This window comes from Nansenia antarctica (assembly GCF_963989245.1).
Source record: "Nansenia antarctica genome assembly, chromosome: 1".
Lineage (NCBI taxonomy): Eukaryota > Metazoa > Chordata > Actinopteri > Argentiniformes > Microstomatidae > Nansenia > Nansenia antarctica.
In genome coordinates, this window is record NC_137674.1 from 68,431,712 (window position 1) to 68,451,519 (window position 19,808).

At 42.2% G+C, this 19,808-nt stretch overlaps 2 protein-coding genes across 3 annotated transcripts; both read right to left on the reverse strand.

The window, feature by feature from the left end:
- Positions 1–212: 212 nt before the first annotated feature.
- On the reverse strand, positions 213–3,441 carry LOC308157821 (uncharacterized protein). Its single transcript, XM_080531422.1, has 7 exons — positions 3,303–3,441; positions 2,872–2,965; positions 2,601–2,756; positions 2,441–2,502; positions 2,135–2,224; positions 1,942–2,034; positions 213–1,084 (listed from the first exon to the last, which is right to left on the reverse strand). The coding sequence occupies exons 1-7, from the start codon at positions 3,303–3,305 to the stop codon at positions 1,034–1,036; spliced, it is 549 nt and encodes a 182-aa protein (XP_080387548.1). The 5' UTR covers positions 3,306–3,441; the 3' UTR covers positions 213–1,033.
- Positions 3,442–7,338: 3,897 nt separating this feature from the next.
- On the reverse strand, positions 7,339–19,207 carry rhag (Rh associated glycoprotein). Of its 2 annotated transcripts, XR_013937957.1 has the most exons (11): positions 18,926–19,207; positions 14,680–14,863; positions 14,334–14,484; positions 13,725–13,872; positions 12,965–13,131; positions 12,180–12,317; positions 11,753–11,874; positions 11,008–11,081; positions 10,757–10,830; positions 7,700–8,636; positions 7,339–7,656 (listed from the first exon to the last, which is right to left on the reverse strand). XR_013937957.1 is itself a non-coding variant. In XM_080550234.1 (10 exons), the coding sequence occupies exons 1-10, from the start codon at positions 19,104–19,106 to the stop codon at positions 8,562–8,564; spliced, it is 1,314 nt and encodes a 437-aa protein (XP_080406360.1). In that variant the 5' UTR covers positions 19,107–19,207; the 3' UTR covers positions 7,339–8,561. The 2 variants fall into 2 exon arrangements, 1 of the variants encoding a protein (XP_080406360.1); XM_080550234.1 differs by having other exon boundaries at positions 7,339–8,636.
- Between the last annotated feature and the right edge of the window lie 601 nt (positions 19,208–19,808).

Sequence of the window (19,808 nt, forward strand, 5' to 3'; positions counted from 1 at the left end):
ATTCTGCTATGTTTTATCAGAAAACAGCTTATTCTTTCCATGGATGTTACAGCAACTTCTAAAAGAGTAAGCCGGAACTACTTTATCCATTCAGCATCCAGGGTCAAGGTGCCAGGGCTATTGCAGAGACAAGAACATTGACAATGACAATGCAGGGACTCAGAAACACTGTGCCTGTACATACTTTCATATTGGCCGCAGTAAGTCATACACAAAGTGAATGGATGCTTTATTGTAGAGCTGAAGTCTTCACATCACGATTGTGGAAACTCTCAAGAAGTTTAACTTGGTTGACCGTCACAGTTAGCTACATGAGTAATCTTCACAAAATATAAAAACGTCGTGCTTAATCATCCAAATAAAACGTATTAGAATTACAGCATGTCATCCGGTTTTAAGTCAAACTGATTTTTTTTTTACAAACTTTACAGGAATTTCTGTTAAAAAAAAGAGAAAAAATCCAAGGGGTAACAACGAAATGTTGACGTGTTATCAGCATTCTCAAAACAACTAAAATACATAGATCATTATTAAACACAATGCAATATCAGACTGTTTTTTTAAATGTTGAATTACACTACAATAAAGCTTACATTAAAGGTTTGGTTCATCACTTGTTTGCTGATGACTGTTGTCTCCAATCACTGCGACACTGAGATGTTCGACCCTGTCCAGTCATACATGGTGGTGCAGCACACTGGCAGTCTCAGAGAAGGGAAAAGGGCTCCTTTGAGATTATAGTAAAAAATACATCTCTAAAAATCAAACACAAAGAAGACTTCAGTTACATCCAGTCTGAAGGGGCCAACAGCCACGGTGAGTGACAGCAACATGTTTGCACAAGAGTCTCCAGTCCAAGACATGGCTGTTATTGCCATTTTGAGACATCTGGCCACATCCCACCCACATATCTTGTGGTGATCATTTAGGGTGATTTTTCTTTCAGAGCAATGTCAAGGAGCTGTCTTTCCCTGAGATCTGTCCTGGAAAGTGATAGATTCTGGAACGCAACTGACGGCGGCCCCAACTGGCATTAGACTGTTGAATTCAGGAACTCAAGCAGTTCTGCGCGGTTTTTGTCCCTCTGTTGGGAAAAAAAGAGCAAGATAAACCCCTCAAAAAAAGTTCGGAAACACTTTTTTGGTTGATTATTCCTCCCCTTTAATAATACCAATTGGTATTGTATTTTATATCGTTGGAAAGCCTGATTGGTCACCTTTACAATGAGCCCCCACAGAGCCAGGATCATCACAGAGCACCTCCAGTATTTGGGAGTGGAGAGGGTGGAATGGCCTGCCGTGAGTCCAGACCTCAACCCAATTGAACACTTGTGGGATCAGCTTGGGCGTGCTGTACGTGCCAGAGTGACCAACGCAACCATGTTGGCTGACTTGCGGCAAATCCTAGTTGAGGAATGGGATGCTGTCCCACAGCAGTGTGTGACCAGGCTGGTGACCAGCATGAGGAGGAGGTGCCAAGCTGTTGTGACTGCGTATGGATCTTCCACACACTACTGAGGTCCCTGACAATGTAAAATTAATAAAGTGTAAAAATGGCCAATATGTGTTGTTTTTTCCTTATTACTGTGGGAGAGTGCAATCATCCAATCCACCAAGCAACTCAAAACGAGAGTGAATACCAACAGAAGAATATAGGGGATTTTGGCAAATATTTTTGGGCCGCTACCCACACGTTTAGCTGTGTTGCTCATTCCATGAATGTATGATCCTTACAAGTTGTACCTCGTTGTAAAGGTGACTAATCGGGCTTTCCAATGATATAAAATACAATACCAATTGGTATTATTAAAGGGGAGGAATAATCAACAAAAAAAGCGTTTCCGAACTTTTTTGGAGGGGTTTATAATACAGCAGCACATTACCCACTTGTTCACACACCAACACTACTTATAGATTAGTGCACATTTTCAAAGAGAATTACCTGCTTGTCTCTCTTTGACTTCTTCAGTTTCATTTTTATTTTCTTCCCTGAAATCATGCTGCGTTTGCCGCTTCTCTTCCTCTCCTTTAAGAACTGAAAGGCAGGTCATTCACTTGAAAACGTCAAAAGCTTTTTAACCACTAGATGGTCTACTACATGATATCAAACAGGTTGCCGTGTAAATGTATTCTACCTTGGAGATCTTAACAGGTCCAGAGGTGGCATCCTCTGCTTTCATTTTCTTGACCTTCTTTCTTTTATGTTTCTTTTCCTTTTTCCCTTTCTGTTCCGTGTTCAAACAGAGCACACATAACTATCGGTGCACAGTATGAATGAATGAATGAATGAATGAATGGTCTTTATTGTCATTGCTACAGTACAGGTACCAAACAACGAAATTTAGGAAGTAGATTTGATATTTCACCACACATTTGATATTTCACCACAGCTTTATGTCAGGGAACACAAACAGCCTTGTACTGAACACATTGAAAAATACCTTTTTATGTTGTTTTTCCTTTTTCGTCTTCTTGGAATGCTTCCTGGACTTGCTGTGGGAATCTAAAGGGGACAGAGTCATTAGGACGACGCACCTCTCAGGTTCTGATTATTGTACATTTTTATATATTTACGACCCCAGAGTAAACACAGCCACTCACCGCTGCTGCTGGAGCTACTCCTACTGCTGGAAGAAGAGTGGGATGAGGAAGAGGAGGAGGAGGAAGAGGACGATGACGAGGATGAAGATGATGAACTGGAAGAGGAGGATGAGGACGATCTACTGCGGCTGCGTTTCCGCTTCCTTTTTTCTTTCCCTTCATTGAAAAACAAAACGGTACAATATATTACCTGGTGATAATGTTAAGATGGCCATGATGAGAAGCTGCACGGGTTCAAACACACAACGTGATCACATGGCACACCATGTACCTCTGCTTCTGGATGATGACGTTGACCTTCTTCTGTCAGTGTCATCCATTCTGCTGCTGGACTCACTTCTCACCTTGGAGTTCACTTTTGAGGACTACCACGAAGACAATACAAAAAGGTATATACTAGCAAAAAGCCCAATTTCTGGTGCAAGTCTGTTTGCAATATGAAACAAACCTACTCTACGATGAGAGCTCACCACACTGACAACTATCAACTGATAGCATTACTAATACCAGCGAAGAGTGAAATGTGTGCCACCACGATGTTAATTATTTGGTCCTCAATGATTGCCAGACTACCCGAATGACTTGAAGAGGGAACATATTCATCTCAGGTGGTTCGTAGAAACTATCTTCCTACATTAGCTTGCTAGCAACAACACAGATGCTCCACGGACACAGCTAGCTTAGCTTAGCATGGCTACTTACCATTGTGGTGTTTGATGTTCTCCAAATGTGGTGACTAATGTAGAATAACTAAGACACTGGTTCTCAGAGTGACCTCGATAGAATCATCAAGTTATTATTGCCTTAATTGACAGTAAACATAACATTGTGGCCAGCTGGCGTAAAGAAGGAGACATTTTGTATCCCACAATGCATCATTGATCATTTTCACAGGAACCTTTTTTTCTCATGACGAGTGATGACCCATGACCGGGCGGCGAATTTGCGAAACCTAGGATGGTAGGGGAAGGCAGGGCAATACCGCTACCTGATTGGGTTATCCTAGGTTTCGCAAATTCGCGACCGGGCGAGACCTTTTAAGTAGTATAAAAAACAACAACTTTAGATTGAAGATTGAATTGGTTTGTTGACTGACAATTATGCAATGTTTATATGTAATTTATTTTTATTACATTCCAGGTTTTTTATTAACACCAGAAAATATTTACACCAGATACCTTGCGTGTGTGTATATATATATATATTAAATATCATTATTTAAAAAATTATATTGGCACATTTTTTATTTATTTTTATTATATTGGCAGGTAAGACGATAAAGTAGTGTCCTTTTAAACAAGAACAAAATTAATAAAAAGAGTAATAACTGTGAATTCAAAAGTGGTAAATGGTAAATGGACTGAGTTATATAGCGCCTTATTCCAAAGCGCTTTACAAACGCTCTACCTCTCATTCACCCATTCACCCGTGGCCTCACGGTCCACCTCCTGGCTTTCAGGGACCATGTGACAGCCTACAAGGATGCTCTCTCCCACACTAAGACCCTATATTACTCCCGTCTCATCTGCTCCCAGCAAAACCCCAGAACACTGTTCTCCACCATCAACCGTCTACTCCACCCCCCTGATGCCCCCCACCCCCCTGGTGCTCCCGACCTCTGCTCCAAATTCCTGGACTTTTTCCACTCAAAGGTTGACTCCATCCACCAGCAGCTCCTGGCACCAGCCCCTCCCGCTCCTCCCGCACCCCAGCCACATGACAACGCCGCACCAACGCCGTGCCCCTTGCTGCTCCTCCTTCTCTCCAGTGGACGCTGCCCAAGTAGCCAAGCTGGTCACCTTGGCCAAGACCTTCACCAGCTCACTGGACCCCATGCCCACAGCCCTGGTCAATCAAGGCGTGCCCCAAGGCTCTGTACTCGGACCCCTCCTCATCACCATTTACATGCTCCCCCTCGGCCAGATCCTCCGTCATCATGGCCTCAACTTCCACTGCTATGCAATTTATCTCAGCTCCACCCCATTCTCTCCGCTCCCCCCCCAGTCCCTTGTCAACTGCCTCCATGAAATAAAAACCTGGATGACATCAAACTCAACAGTAAGAAAACAGAGCTCATGGTTGTGGCACCCAAGGCGCTGCTCTGGAAGGTTCATCCTCGAGGTAGACGGCTGCTCTATCTCCCCATCCTCCGATGTCCGAAACCTGGGCGTCATCATGGACTCCACCCTCTCCTTCCAGTCCCACATAAAATCTGTCACCAAATTCGCCTTTTTTCACCTCAGAAATATCGCCAGACTATGACCTTCCCTCACTGACTCCGTGGCCGAAACCCCTGGAGTCCTGTTCGGGGTTCCCAGCAAAGCCCTAGACAGGCTCCAGTATGTGCAGAACTCAGCTGCCAGGGTCCTCACCCACACCAAGCCCTGGCAGCACATCACCCCCACCCTCATTCACCTTCACTGGCTTCCGGTCAAGTCCCGCACCACGTACAAAATCCTCCTATACAAAACCCTCCACGCCTGTGCCCCCCAGTACCTCACTGACCTTCTCTGTCAACACACCCCTTCCCGGAACCTGCGGTCCCTAGGCATGGACCTACTCTCCATTCCCCACACCAACCTACAGACCTTCGGGGGCAGAGCTTTCAGTGTGGCAGCTCCCACCCTCTGGAACTCTCTTCCCACAGTGATCCGCAATGCCCCTACCCTGGACACTTTCAAATCAGCCCTGAAAACCCACCTGTTCTCCAAGGCCGTTGGCCCCTAGTCTAGATTTGTCACTCTTGTTGTCTTGTTTCTTTGCTTTGTTTTCTGTTCTGTCTGTCTGACTATGAAATCTGATTAAGCGTCCTTGGGTTTGAGAAAGGCGCTATATAGATCTAAGCTATTATTATTATTATTATTATTATTCACACACACATTCACACACCAAGGCGGCAAGCTACCATGCAAGGCGCCGACCCCACTCATTGGGAGCAATTTGGGGTTCAGTGTCTTGCCCAAGGACACCTCGACATGTGGCCAGCTGGGGTTAAAACCACATTCTGCCGACCTTGCGATCATTAGACGCGAAAGTCTAATCTATTACCAAATCAAATGGATTGATTCTATAATCAATCCAGATGAACAGATCCAGAAATATCTTACATAGGCTACAGGACATGTATAACTACAGTATGAAATGTGTTCAAATCATTAGGTGATTGGTGGTAAAGCACTTGAATAAACACCTAGCCAAGGACGCCTCTCATGTAGTAAGTTGCATGAAACATAATTATCAATGACAATAACAGGTATAGAGGATGGAGGTGACTTTGACACACACACACACACACACACACACACTCGAATTAGTGTGTAAGAGTCTGGGGCCTCATTTATAAAAAAGTACTTGAACGTCATCTTTGACTTTCACGTAAGCACATTTTTCTAAACGGACGTAAGCATTATTTATAAAACGAGCTGCGCTTGTTTAACATTGCGTACGTGCTTCCTTCTATAAATACCAAATATACTTTAAATTGAAAGCAGGTGAATAGCGGCTCAATTATAGCGGCTGAATTAAGCCAAGTGCTATAATATAGGGTAGGCGTTCGTCTGGAAGCGGGAGAGGGCAGAGAAGGGTGATTTAACGTTTGATCATGACAACTAACCAGGCAAATGCTTATACTCAAGTTGTAAAAGAAAATCAGGGGAGGTGGTGGATTGACCGTTTTTATTTCATGGCGGATGCCATCCCCCCTCACCCCCCCTCAACTTGAGTGCTGCTTATACTGTAATAATATAATGGTCTTATTCTTATCAGGTGAAAAGAATAATCCAGTATAATTTAGCGCGTGGCCGGGCAAGGTCCGTTGTGGAGCGCACTAGGCATGTTGAAGGGGAGATTGACAGCTCTGGAGGGATATAAAGAAAGACTGAAATACAATCATAAATCAGTTCCCTTTAAATCTTGAATTAAACAATTTTTCTCGGCTGATAACAACATCGTTAATTTTATTACGAGCCACATTCACTTCGCATGAATTACAGTATAGGCAGTGCGGCTCACATGCCTGTAATAACTCCGCATAACCAGTAGGTAATGTGCGTACGCAAGGTCAATACCCGACGTAGAGCTACGATCGTTTCCACGGTCAAATCGACTCACGTTGAAATTGTATAAATCACTACGTTGACGTGGTTTTCTACGTACGACATGGGTAAGACCAAATTTGATCCAAAGTACTTTCTATAAATGAAGCACCTGGACTCACAAATATTTACTTTCAAAATTGGAAAAAATGTGCATACTGTGGATGTGGAATTCATGGAACAAATACACAGAGTCACTCTGATATATTGTATAAAACCATATTTATAAATGACAGTATTAGTATTGTATACATTAACAAATAATAATACAAATTCATTTTCTGTAACAAATAAAAAAGCTCTGTCAAGCACCAAACGAAAGCTTGACTGCTGGTGTTCTAAGCACTACTCCTAAATCACACATACTATTTGCAACTGATAAACCTAGCCTACTAATCTACAAATCTATCTATCTACCTACCTATCTATCTGTAGTCTGTTTCATCTTCCCCTGCTCTCTACAGGAACTACTGTGTTTTCCTCAGGCACTCTAACAATTTAGATGTATAGAACAAAATGGTTTAAGATCAAGACATTCTGTTTTATCTGCAACAGCCTTAGGGTACTGCTAGTCTTTTGAGGCACAGGGTTTCAGAGAAACGGACTATATCCATTTATGTATAAACGATACTTTACATAAGAGATTACACAAGAAAGAAAGAAAGTTTATTTATAGTATTTCTCTCAGTGACTTCACTTCCAATGCCCCATAATGCTGGTTTTATGCTCTAAACATTTCATATTCCATTGGGCATTGTAAAAGGGGACTCTTTTGTATATTAAAAAGTACTGGGTGAGTGAAATCATAATGGCAGAGTAGTCCACTTCACCTCACCTTAGTAGGGAAGCTACAGGGCATTAGAATGGAAGACACTTTAGAGTATTTGGATTCACACACAGAGCGTTATGCAGCGTCTATCCTTGCCCAGCTCAGATCTGAGGGAGACCTGGGCCTCCTCCTGCTTCACAGGAGGAATGGGCTCCAGTGAGTGAGCCTGACTTTACAGGCCCAATTAATTTTCTCTATGAAATTAGACTTAATAGCACACAATATCAGCTGTGTCAGTTGGATGGCAGCATATAAGAATGTAAAGAGAAACTATACACTACTAGACATATGTAAGTAACAACTGAGAAAAAAACAAGCATCTGTTACATTTGAACTGTAACATAAAACAAACTTGGGAGAAAACCTGCAAGAATGTCAGCAATGCTTTACTATTTCCACACTGGCTCAGGACTGTGGTACATTATTGGTCATCAGATTCAGTGTAAAAAAAAATCCCTGAAAGTAGGCATATATTCTCTCAGAATGTGTGAAAGAACAATTTGTTCAATACAGCTGAGGGTGTGAAACATCACTTCTTTTTGTTGAAATATATAAACACTGTAAGCATGTAACATTTGAAATGAGTTTGGGCAAACTTGATTTCTTTTAGCTCACAAAATGACCTCAATGGCATCTAAATTTAGATCTGACAATACATTTCGGTGTAACACACCCGTCTCTTTCACTTCATCAGTTGAAATTCTAAAAAGCTTATATTTGATGCAAGTCTATGGACAACGAGGACTTAGTTTGGTCACACAGAGAAAGTGCAACTTGGGCTAACATTTCCCTGCTGCTGGAGTTGGAGTAGACTTGTGTAAATAAGGTAGCCTGAACCACTTAAAGACACATTCAAGAACATGACTTGAAACTCTCAATTTGTCAATTACTCCAAATGGTGTAAATAAAACTGACAAATTGACAGTTTGAAGTGTCGTCATGTTGAATTTTTTAACTGGTTCATGATTCCTCACTTCCCATGTCTAGCTGAAAGGGGTAGGCCTATGGGTCAAGTTTATGCAGCATAGGGCCAGAGCTCTAGACCTCTGCTTTGTTCTTGGAATGGTCTCCGTGAGCCAGACTCTCCTCGTTCTCCTCCTCCTCCTCAGGTACCTAGAAGAGAATCACATGACAGTGAGTCACACAAAACGCACAATGCTGATTCCATTTGATTGTATGCCAATTGACTCATGGTGATCCCTAAGATTATACAGTACTTTATATTTACGTTATATTACATTATCTACTGTAGCTACTGTAGGATTCTTCTGTTTATGTTAGATTCAACTGTAGGATAATGAAAGTTTAGGAGAGATCAAGAGAAGTAATAATAATAATAATAATAATAATAATCCCTAATGTAAACTGCCAGTGTAGTAGTAGTAGTAGTAGTAGTAGTAGTAGTAGTAGTAGTAGTAGTAGTAGTAGTAGTAGTAGTAGTAGTAGTAGTAGTAGTAGTAGTAGTAGTAGTAGTAGTAGTAGTAGTAGTAGTAGTAGTAGTAGTAGTAGTAGTAGTAGTAGTAGTAGTAGTAGTAGTAGTAGTAGTAGTAGTAGTATTTCACTCGACTAGTAAATGCAATGAGCTTGCATCCTTTTTTAACAATGAAATAGAAATCATTAGATAAGGCATTAGCTCTTCTGTGTCAGGCATGAAAAACATGTCCCCATTAACAACCCCAAATAGGGTGGACAGAACAACCATGTCACAATTTAACACCATCGATTACAAGACCCTAGATAAAATCATGTCACGTCTTAAACCATCCTGTGCCCTTGTCCTGCCAACAAGCTTTATAAAAACATATTTAGCTGAATAGCAGGTGAACTAATACAAATAATCAACACTTCCCTTTCATCAGGAATCTTCCCTGAAGCCCTGAAACTGCAGTTATGCCTCTACTAAAAAAGAACGGCCTAGACCCATCCGGAAAAATCTCAGTTTTGGCACTGTAGACCACAACATTCTAATAGATAGACTAAAAACCTGGGTAGGACTTTCGGGCACTGCCCTAAACTGGTTTAGATCCTACCTACAGGACAGCAGCTACAATGTCTCCATTGGCAACTTTGTATCTGACCAAATTAAAATGACATGTGGGGTTCCCCAAGGGCCAATCCTTGGCCCCCTTCTATTCAATATCTACATGCTTCCATTGGGACACATCATAAAAAAGAACAACATTGCCTACCACAACTATGCGGATGACACTAAAATCTACATAGCCCTCTCACCGAACGACTGTAGTCCCATTGACAATCTCTGTAATTGCATTGAGCAAATAAACGCCTGGATGAAACAAAACTTCCTCCAACTAGGACAAAGGACAAAACAGAGATAATTGTATTCGGTGCACCTGACAAAAGATCGAAAGTCAGTGCAAAACTTGATTCTCTCTCTCTTCAAACTAAAAAACAGGTCAGAAATGTTGGTGTAATTCTAGACTCCGATCTAAACTTCAACAGCCACATGAACTCGATAACTAAATCAACAGGCCTATCTAAAGGAGCTGTTCATAAATTGCAGCTAATCCAAAATGCCGCTGCTAGGGTCCTAACAAAAACAAAGAAATTTGAACACATTACACCAATTCCTACAAATCTCAAAATGGTCTTGGACCAAAATACATATCAGATCTCCTCCCACCCTATATTCCCATAAGGTCCCTAAGGTCAGCTGAGACTAATCAGCTAATCATTCCAAGAGTAAAAACAAAACACGTTGCATCAGCTTTCAGTCACACTGCTGCATGCTCCTGGAACAAACTCCCTGAAGAAATCAAACAGGCCCAAACCCTTAAAATATTTAAATCAAAGCTAATAACCTTCATGTTTTGCAGCAGTTATGATTAAACACAAACACTTCTATCAATGTCTTTTTTCCATTAACTATTGTCTTATTAAATGTTTTATCTATTTACTTCTTATATTTGCTTTTATTCATTGTAATTTTTATTTTCTTACTATGCACCTCTTGCTGTATTTTTAAATAATGTATGTAAAGCACTTTGAATTACCTCTGTTGTATGAAATGTGCTATACAAATAAACTTGCCTTGCCTAGTAGTAGTAGTAGTAGTAGTAGTAGTAGTAGTAGTAGTAGTAGTAGTAGTAGTAGTAGTAGTAGTAGTAGTAGTAGTAGTAGTACTAGTGTAGTAGTCATAGTAGTGTAGTGTAGTGTACTGTCAGTGTAGTAGTCATGTTTCTTTTTAGACAGTATGTCTCTCACATTCTTACCTCCCAATAAATTGAATCATCAAAGCAGTTCTGGTCAGCGGGCTGTCCCCAAACTGGAAGCTTCATTATCAGACCTGGATGAATAGAAAAAATGACAGTATCATTCAATATGTTTCACTGCTGCATGGAAACAGAAAACTAAATGTGTGCTTTATTGCCTCAAGCTCTAGGAAGAAAAATATCCTTGTAGAAATTACTACTGAAAAATAACCACTGAATGACTGTCATTATCTGCCTCAAGCTCCACCCACCTGTTAAGGCTCCTCCCACCAAGGCAATCCCAAGGGATGAGGCCAAGGCTACAGCCTGCATGCTAGCGCTGACTCTGAAGGAACGGTGTGAGAAGAAAGAGAACATCAGCACTGAGCAGGTGATGTTGTCAGTATTAACAGGTAATGTCGTCACTATTAACAGGTAATGTCATTAGTATTAACAGGTAATGTTGTCAGTATTAACAGGTAATGTCATTAGTATTAACAGGTAATGTTGTCACTATTAACAGGTAATGTCATCAGTATTAACAGGTAATGTCGTCAGTATTAACAGGTAATGTCATTAGTATTAACAGGTAATGTTGTCACTATTAACAGGTAATGTCATCAGTATTAACAGGTAATGTTGTCAGTATTAACAGGTAATGTCATCACTATTAACAGGTAATGTTGTCACTATTAACAGGTAATGTCATCAGTATTAACAGGTAATGTTGTCACTATTAACAGGTAATGTTGTCACTATTAACAGGCCAGGAGTCCCAGGTTGTGAGATTTGTTGTGATAACTGATTATAATTCATAAAAAAACTAGCTACAGTATATAGACAGATTACAATACTATGTTAAGGACCTCCAGTCACAGTTGTTTGGTTGACCATATGGAGTGTTATGTTAATGATGACTCCTGATGGGCTCATATTATTGTCATTAGCAAAGGTCTAGAATCGTTCCTGTTTCATAATGCTCGACTGAATGAAGCATGCAGTATGGATGAGGCTTACTTGTCCTTCTTTTGTAAAGCCGCAGCCAAGATGCCCGCCAACCCCCCCAAGACACCAGGCATGCCATGCAGATTGTGGACACCACAGGTGTCCTGGATGCCTAAGCTGGATGCCAGGATGGGCTGAAATGCAGAGAAGAAAAACAGTTTGGTTTTTTTGGCAGTTTTTGCTGCCCGCCCACCTCGTCATATTTCAAGCCATCTTTGACGACACATATTTTTTTTTAAATTGTTTTACTAGAAGAGCCTGGACTCTTTAAAGACAGGCCTAAAAACCTTTTTTATTCAAAAAGTCATTTGACTGCTAAACCTGTGTTCATTCTGGTGATTTCTTTTGTGTTTTTTTATTTTTATTTTCTTTTTTTTTCTTTTTTTTACAATTTTTAAAATATTTGTAATATTTTTTTGACCTTTGACCTCTGACTTACACTGAGGAACTTGAAGCCCAGAGTCGAGATGATCCCGGCCACCAGCCCGATCAGCATGGCACCAAACGGCCCGATGTTCATGTCAGCACAGGTTCCCACGGCAACGCCTCCAGCCAGGGTGGCGTTCTGAATGTGGACCTACAGGAGAAACACAATCATCATCATCATCATCATCATCATCATCATCATCATCGTCATCATCATCTGGGCATCATAGACAAACTGGACAGGAGCTTTGCTTTATAGCCTTGACATAATTATTGGAGAAGTTGTATTTTGCCATTGAAGCTCAGAGCAGGAACTACACTAAGAAGCGCTGAATGCCATGGATTTGTATTTTAGCTGGATGTGAGTATAAAGAAGTAATGATGTTTATATGTTTTTTTATATGCTTTAAGGCTTTTATATAATCCACCACTCTTTGTGTTTGAGTATATAAATGGACTGATTTATAAGGTGCCTTATTCCAAAGCGCTTTACAATGGCCTCTCATTCACCCATTCACACACACATTCACACACCAATGGCGGCAAGCTACCATGCAAGGCGCCAGCCTGCTCAATGGGAGCAATTTGGGGTTATTGTGTCTTGCCCAAGTGTCTTGCCCAAGGACACCTCGACATGTGGCCAGCCAGGGCTCGAATCGCCGATCTGCCGACCTTGCGATCATTAGACGCTGGCTCTACCTCCTGCGCCACAATCGCCCACATACCACCCATCATATATGCTTTAAGGCTTTTATATGATCTACCGCTCTTTGTGTTTGAGTATATGTGATGACTCACCATGTCCAACTTTCCTTTGTGCTCCACCAGGCTGGAGATGGCGTAGGCAGAAAGAACGCAGGCGGCCAGGGAGAAGTAGGTGTTCACCACAGCTGTCAACTGAGGGATGCCGGGTTCAGCAATGGCAGAGTTGAAACTAGGCCAGAACATCCACAGGAAGACAGTACCTGTGGAAGAGGGTTATTTTTTAATATGTGGGGAACCTAACAAAATTAGGTTTGCGTGATTAGAATCTATGTTGAGAAGAAACAACATTGGTGATATACTGTATATATAGTAATAATATCACTATGGCCACTAGGTGGTGTTAGTCACTTTGCTGGTATGAGGAAGAATCAGTTGTTTAACACTAGAACAGCTGTGCCTATTTTACCTACTATAAGAGCCGCCTCTGGAGGTCAAATGACTATAGTCTTTACAATGGGAAGCTGCTACATACACACAAAGACCACTAGTTGGCGCGTCTTGTAAATTAGCCTGCCTCCTACACAGAAAAACTGCAAAAGACCTTTAATTCTTGCTTATCCTGTTGTGATTTTGAAAATGTAAGGATACTGGGTGGTGGAACGCACATATCTAGGAAAAGTCATGAAAGGAGGGTCCTGAAATTTGATCTAACATTAGGCTTCCATAAACGTAATAATGTAAACGTAAAAAAACCTACATAATATCTCTCATCAAGGACATTAGTTTCTAAACAAAATCCACTGCTTTAATTGCATTGAGTATGAGGACTTTTAGTAGTGTGACCTGGTCTTACCGATCATTGCGAACATGTCAGAGTGGTAGACAGACCCGTCATTCTCATGTCCGTTTCTTAGACCCGGTCGGTACAACACACGGGCCACCGCCAGCCCAAAGTAGGCCCCGAAGGCGTGGATTATCATGGACGCTCCAGTATCACTGGCCTGTGGGGGTGTAAGAATCACATAATTATTGGTCCATGTTACACCCTTTTTACCCCCTCTGCGAGTTACTCCCTAAGACATTATTGTGTGGCCCATTAGACTGACTTTGCTAATGACACAAACCAGTACATTTTTAGTATTGTCTACCTTTCATCATCATGAGATCGCTAAACTCAGATTAAATGATTGTGAAATGTTGTAAATGGTCTGACATATAGCGCCTTATTCCAAAGCGCTTTACAACGGCCTCTCATTCACCCATTCACACACACATTCACACACCAATGGCGGCAAGCTACCATGCAAGGCGCCGGCCCGCTCATTGGGAGCAATTTGGGGTTCAGTGTCTTGCCCAAGGACACCTCGACACATGGCCAGCCGGGGTCCGAACCGCCGATCATTAGACGCCGGCTCTACCTCCTGAGCCACAGCCGCCCCTGTGTGTGTTGTTGTGCACTAACCTCGAGGACTTCCGCCACCAGGTGCTCGTTCAGGGAGAAGATGGTGATCTCTAGGATGGTCATAATGAGGAGCTGCACCGGGCTGGTCTTACCCAGAACCGCCCCGAACGAGATCAGAACTGTGGCCGTGCTGAAGTCTGCGTTGATCATTCTTTTAGGGGTGAGGAAGAAGAGAAGGAGAAGAGAGAAAAAAAAGGGAGGGGAAGATGAAGAGAGAGGCGAAGAGATAAAGTTAGAGAGAGGGAGAGAAGGTGTGTGGGGGGGCACAAGCGTTATTGTTGACATTAGAATTGAAAGTCAGATTATACATTTTTGACTGTTCTACAAGTGGCTGTATGATATTTACCCAAGGACGGAGACTTTGATTTTGCCATCTACCATGTGCCAGAAGCCCTGCATGAGGAGGCCCCACTGGAGCGCGAAGGCGGCAAGGAGCATGTTGACACCCACACTGCTGAAGCCATATCTCTTCAGGAAGGTCATCAAAAACCCAAAGCCGATGAAGATCATCACATGGACATCCTGGAACACTGGGGACCAATGGAAAGACAGGTCAGAGGTCAGTGCTGTAAAGGTTGACTGTCAAATTGATAACATTTGTAAGTAGTTTTTTTTCCACACTAAAAAAGTGGATGGTGACAAGAAGAAAACCACTTATTGAATCAGATGAATATGCTGCTGTATGTAGGCCAAGGTCTGACAACTTTAAACCTTAGGCGTTAAACAGCTGTGGTGAACGTACTGTATACTTTGATTTTATTTGATTCTGCCTTTTTCTGCTCAATTGATTCATCGCCTGGTCACTGACACTGGCCACCGTTGAGAGGGTAATTGTGAATCCATACATGTCCAAGGGAAGAGCAATTCAATAAGGGAAGAGCAATTCAATAAGGCTCTGAATGGGATACTGAGAAAAAAGGCCCCCAGTTAACCCTGTTTGACGTGTCTGCAGTCTCACGCTGTTCTATTCTCTTCACCATGAAGTCTAAGCAATATTATTAGCGAGTCTCAGGAAGAGAGGGCACCCCTGAGTTTGGCAAAAATGTTCTCTGCTCGTTTCAGTTAACAATTGTGGATGGGGGGTGTTTGGAATGTGTCTGGATTATTAACGTATATATCCATGTTTAGATATGCAAGTGGATTTAGCCTCCTTATATGAAGGCTCTGGCCCCCTCAGTAGACAACAGGATGTGAGCTCTATCTAAATATATTTATAAAATATTGTACCTGAAGAAGGTCTATGACCGAAAGCTCGCACAATTAAGTATTTTCTTTTGCACAGATTTGAGTGTGTGAATGCTGTTATTTTTCACTCTGATACTCTTCAGTTCCAGCACCTCAGCAAAGTCTGATCACTGATGAGCGGTGGTATTGTCACTATTTTGACAAATATGGTATATATGATATAATATTATGAGCAGGTAGGAATTAGTTCTACTGGTCCTGGGGGGGGGGGGGGGGGGGGGGTCAGAGGAGGTGTCCACCGGTAGAAACAACACCTCTCCAAGCTCTGTTCACACCCAGCTGTGCTGTTCCATCACAACAGGCGAGTTGACATGTGCCTGGTCCACAGGAAACGAGACTGGCTAGTAATTCCCCTGAAGCGATCAGTCTTCAGGCCCGATGGGGCCCTCGTCGTCCTCATCTGGAAAGAACATCAAGGTGCGGCCGTTTGTGGAAATGTTCACACACAATAGACCTCATTTCCCCAGGTCTAGGTTAGCATTGTGGTGAGCTGAGGTGTCAGGATAGGACCTGAAAAGGGGAGGGGGGGCGGTGGCTGGTCTTAGGTGCAGCATAGTCCATGTGGCCATTGTCTCCATTGTACAGAAAATGTGCCTTTGTACGTTCTACCAGTAAACGTGTCTACCGCACTATAACCACTACTCTCCACTGTGGAGGAGTCATAAGAGACAATAAGTAAACAAGGAAGTTTAGCTTCTAAACAGATATCCTCGGATTAGAAATCCATGAATTCTGCTGTGTACGAGGAGACTGTACTCACTGTATCAGGATGATTAAAATCTGATGTTTAGTTTAGTTTAGTTCATTAGGATGTAGTTAGGCAAAGCCCCAGGGAAGTCATAGGATATGTTATAACCCCCTGGCACTGGTCAGACCCCCGCACCCATCCGTTAACAAATAAATAAATACCTCAAATCTATCCAATCAACTCCCTGAAATGAATTCTGTGCTGCAGAGTGTGAGAGATAAAAAATAAAATGACTTGACTTTATTATCAAGAAGGTATGTAATTCTTATTGTTTTTATTTTCTGTTGTTTGGTACTGATCAAGGGTAAAGAAAGCATTGACCCCTGTCTATGGGGAATGGGCAACGGATGACTTTTAAAAGAGTGATGGGGCATACCGTAAGTGAATGGACAGTATGCACACGGCCACAACTCTCCTAACTTTATGACAAGCGGCTGTATGACCTCTAGAATATAACAGTGGAACAACGGTCTCCAGCTGGTTTGTCAATATTGGAGACATCATTTGTTTCTTTTTGTTTAATAAAGTTATTATTATTCTAACCTGAACATTTGATCCTGTGGTGACATCATAGGGTGGTAGGATCTCAGAGGGGCACATTGGCCTAATGTTAGGTAATCCAACCATGGCTTTGGGTGAGCTGGAGAGAGTAGCAAGGGGGCAGAGAGAGTAGGGTGGCAGGGTCTGGGATGGGCACGTTGGCCTAATGTTAGGTAATCCCCCATGGCTTTGGGTGAGAGAGGGAATCCCCAGTGGGCTCGGTGTTTAAGATGTTGAAGTCCCTTTTTTCTATGACAACAAGCAATAATACAGAGTCCCCCCTTCACTAGGTTCCTCTCAATAACATTTTCTCAACACTGATTTGTCCCTTGATATGATGATGAAGCCAAGCTTGGAAAAAAAATGTCCAAATCACATTCCTCTGCTTATTTGCTTTGCTTTGAACCTGTAATTGCAGACGTCTGGAATGTTCTATATTAGACGACCTCGCATGCAACTCATAGTCTTCCCCGATTCACTTTATTTTCGGACTGAAGAATAATTGAGACATTTTTAATAAAGCCATTTCTAGGTTAGGGAAAAAAAACTGCTTTAATATTTGCTGTTACTATGTAACTATTTTGAATGATGTCTTAATTTTGGATGTTATCTTTGTATATAGTGGTTTAATTAGAACAGCTATAACCCTCTACAGTACAATTATGAATTTGAAGATGTGCAGATGTTAAGAACTAAGCTAATCGGGGCAGCTGGGTGGAGCAGCCACATGCAGGGTCCCTGGTTCGACTCCGGCCGTCGACCTATCCTGCATATCATCCCCCCTCTCTCTCACCCGTCCCTCTCTCTCACCCATCCTTCCTGTCAATCTCTACGGTCTCTGTCCTAATAAAGCAGAAATGCCCTAAAAACACATTTAATTTTTAAAATATATTTCTTTTATTTAAAAAACCCCAAAAAACCCCCGAATATAATCTCTATGGGTCAGACCTGCTCCACCCAGTATGGTGCTGCTGGAAAATTGATAAAAACATTTCAACTGCAAAGCCATTACTTTTTTTTGTATTACAGTAGCCTCTAAACACAAATTCATACAAACACATGCAAGCACAACCTCAGTCATGTTTTTGACTAATCAAAACCCTAACCCTAACCCTAACCAACATAGAAATGTCATAACACTTTACTTGAAGCTCCCTCTCATGAAGTATAGCCGTAGTATATTGCTGTATAGCCTTATTAAGCCATTATAACCTTTATGGAAACTTATGCAGTCATAGAGAACTACGGAACTCATCACGAATCAAAAAGGCATGAGAGGCTATTAAATGTTGTGCATAGCTTGTGCCTTTTTCCTTTATTATCTAGCTTTCACAATGCTCCATTAGTACATCTGTAAGATGCTATGGTGGTGGACGTCCTAAGAATAATGCTCCAAATGAAGGGTTACCAAAAATGTCTTTCACTCTAGCAAGTGCACATGCAGGACATGTTCCACTGTAACCGTTCAGTTCAGCCACGCACCTGCCCCCCTTAACCCTTCTCCATCTGTGGCCAGCTGGTCTGCACCCTCACAGTAAGAGATAGAGTAAGTTGCTTTACTGTTTGAGAGCTGGAGCACCTGGCCCTTTCCCTGGTGGGTATTCTTAGCTCTGTGCTCGTTAATGGGCACATGTGACACGCATCCACCATACTAACACATGACCTCTCTGATTGTTCTCAGCAGACATGCATTAAGTCTATACCAGCTACTGTGCTTCATATTATGCCATCAATACTAGATCCAGAAAAGCTGTAGCAATAGCTACTACTAGCTAAAGGTGACAGAGGATTTGTTTTGTTTATTGCAATATATAATAATAGCATTCTCAACTCCATGGCCCTGTGATAAATTGCAGCCACAGCTGGCATCAAGAAGAATGTGTTCTTTCAGCCATGCTCCCACAGCATGGTGACCCACACTACACATGACCCACAGCATACACTCCAACTGTGCCTCCAGCGAGGAGCCAAGCTCCCACAACATGGTGACCCACACTACACATGACCCACAGCATACACTCCAACTGTGCCTCCAGCGAGGAGCCCATGGTGCACTTACTGGGGTAGAGTCTCAAAGGGTCTTCCTTCACTGCATGCGTCTCATTGCCTTTGGCTTTATGCGGATCTGGCATCCCATCATCGTAGACCACAAACACAGCAAACAGGATGATGGTGATAATCTCCAGAGTCAAGGCAAGGATGGGGAACTTCCACCTCATGTTGGTGGAATACGCAGGCATCTTCCACCAACTAACTCTCTCTGTCTCTGGCTATCTCTGGCTATGCCTCTCTCTCTCTGACACACACTCTCTCTCACTCTCTCTCTCTCGCTCTCACTCTCTCGCTCTTCTATCTTTTTGGGCTTGTGGTGGGTGATGTGTTGGGAGGGGAGCAACTGGCGTGTGGTTTTAAATTGGTGCAGGTTGTGTGAGGACCAATGAGAAGGCAGGATGGGGTAGCTCGGTGGTCACTCCCCTCCTGCACTTTGCTCGTGGGGATGGGTTTCCTCTCTGGAGGGTGTTTACTCTTTTTAGAAAGGGGGCAAAACACCACAGTAATGACACCGTGCCAGTGACTGGACATGAGAGGAACGGTTAATGAGCTTTTTCCTTCTCTTTTGTCATTGTCAGACAAATGTTGGTGTAGGTTTGTGTGGTATCTTAGCCCAATATGTTTATCCTTCAAGTGTACAGAATGTAATTGCGTCACGTTGAGACAGAATTTAGCCAAAGTCTTTGCAAATGGCATGAAGGTGCAGTGAAAATGCACATTTTAATTTGGTTTCATCACTCACTTAATTTGATATATTATACAATAATATAAGAGGTGGAAATTAAACATTTTCTGCAGTGCAGATGCGCTACAAGCTAGATCCTATTTGGTCTATGGCCTGCCACTTACAGTATGATAATAATAATAATAATAATAGTAATAATAATAAT

Coding starts and splice junctions, on each gene's coding strand:
- LOC308157821 (XM_080531422.1), bottom strand. Junction 2,757..2,871: donor GTCATCATCCAGAAGCAGAG/GTACATGGTGTG, acceptor TTTTCAATGAAG/GGAAAGAAAAAAGGAAGCGG. Junction 1,085..1,941: donor AGTCAAAGAGAGACAAGCAG/GTAATTCTCTTT, acceptor TTTTCCCAACAG/AGGGACAAAAACCGCGCAGA.
- rhag (XM_080550234.1), bottom strand. CDS start 19,106: ATGCCTGCGTATTCCACCAACATGAGGTGGAAGTTCCCCATCCTTGCC. Junction 11,082..11,752: donor GCTTTACAAAAGAAGGACAA/GTAAGCCTCATC, acceptor CCGTTCCTTCAG/AGTCAGCGCTAGCATGCAGG. Junction 10,831..11,007: donor GGTGGGAGGAGCCTTAACAG/GTGGGTGGAGCT, acceptor CTATTCATCCAG/GTCTGATAATGAAGCTTCCA.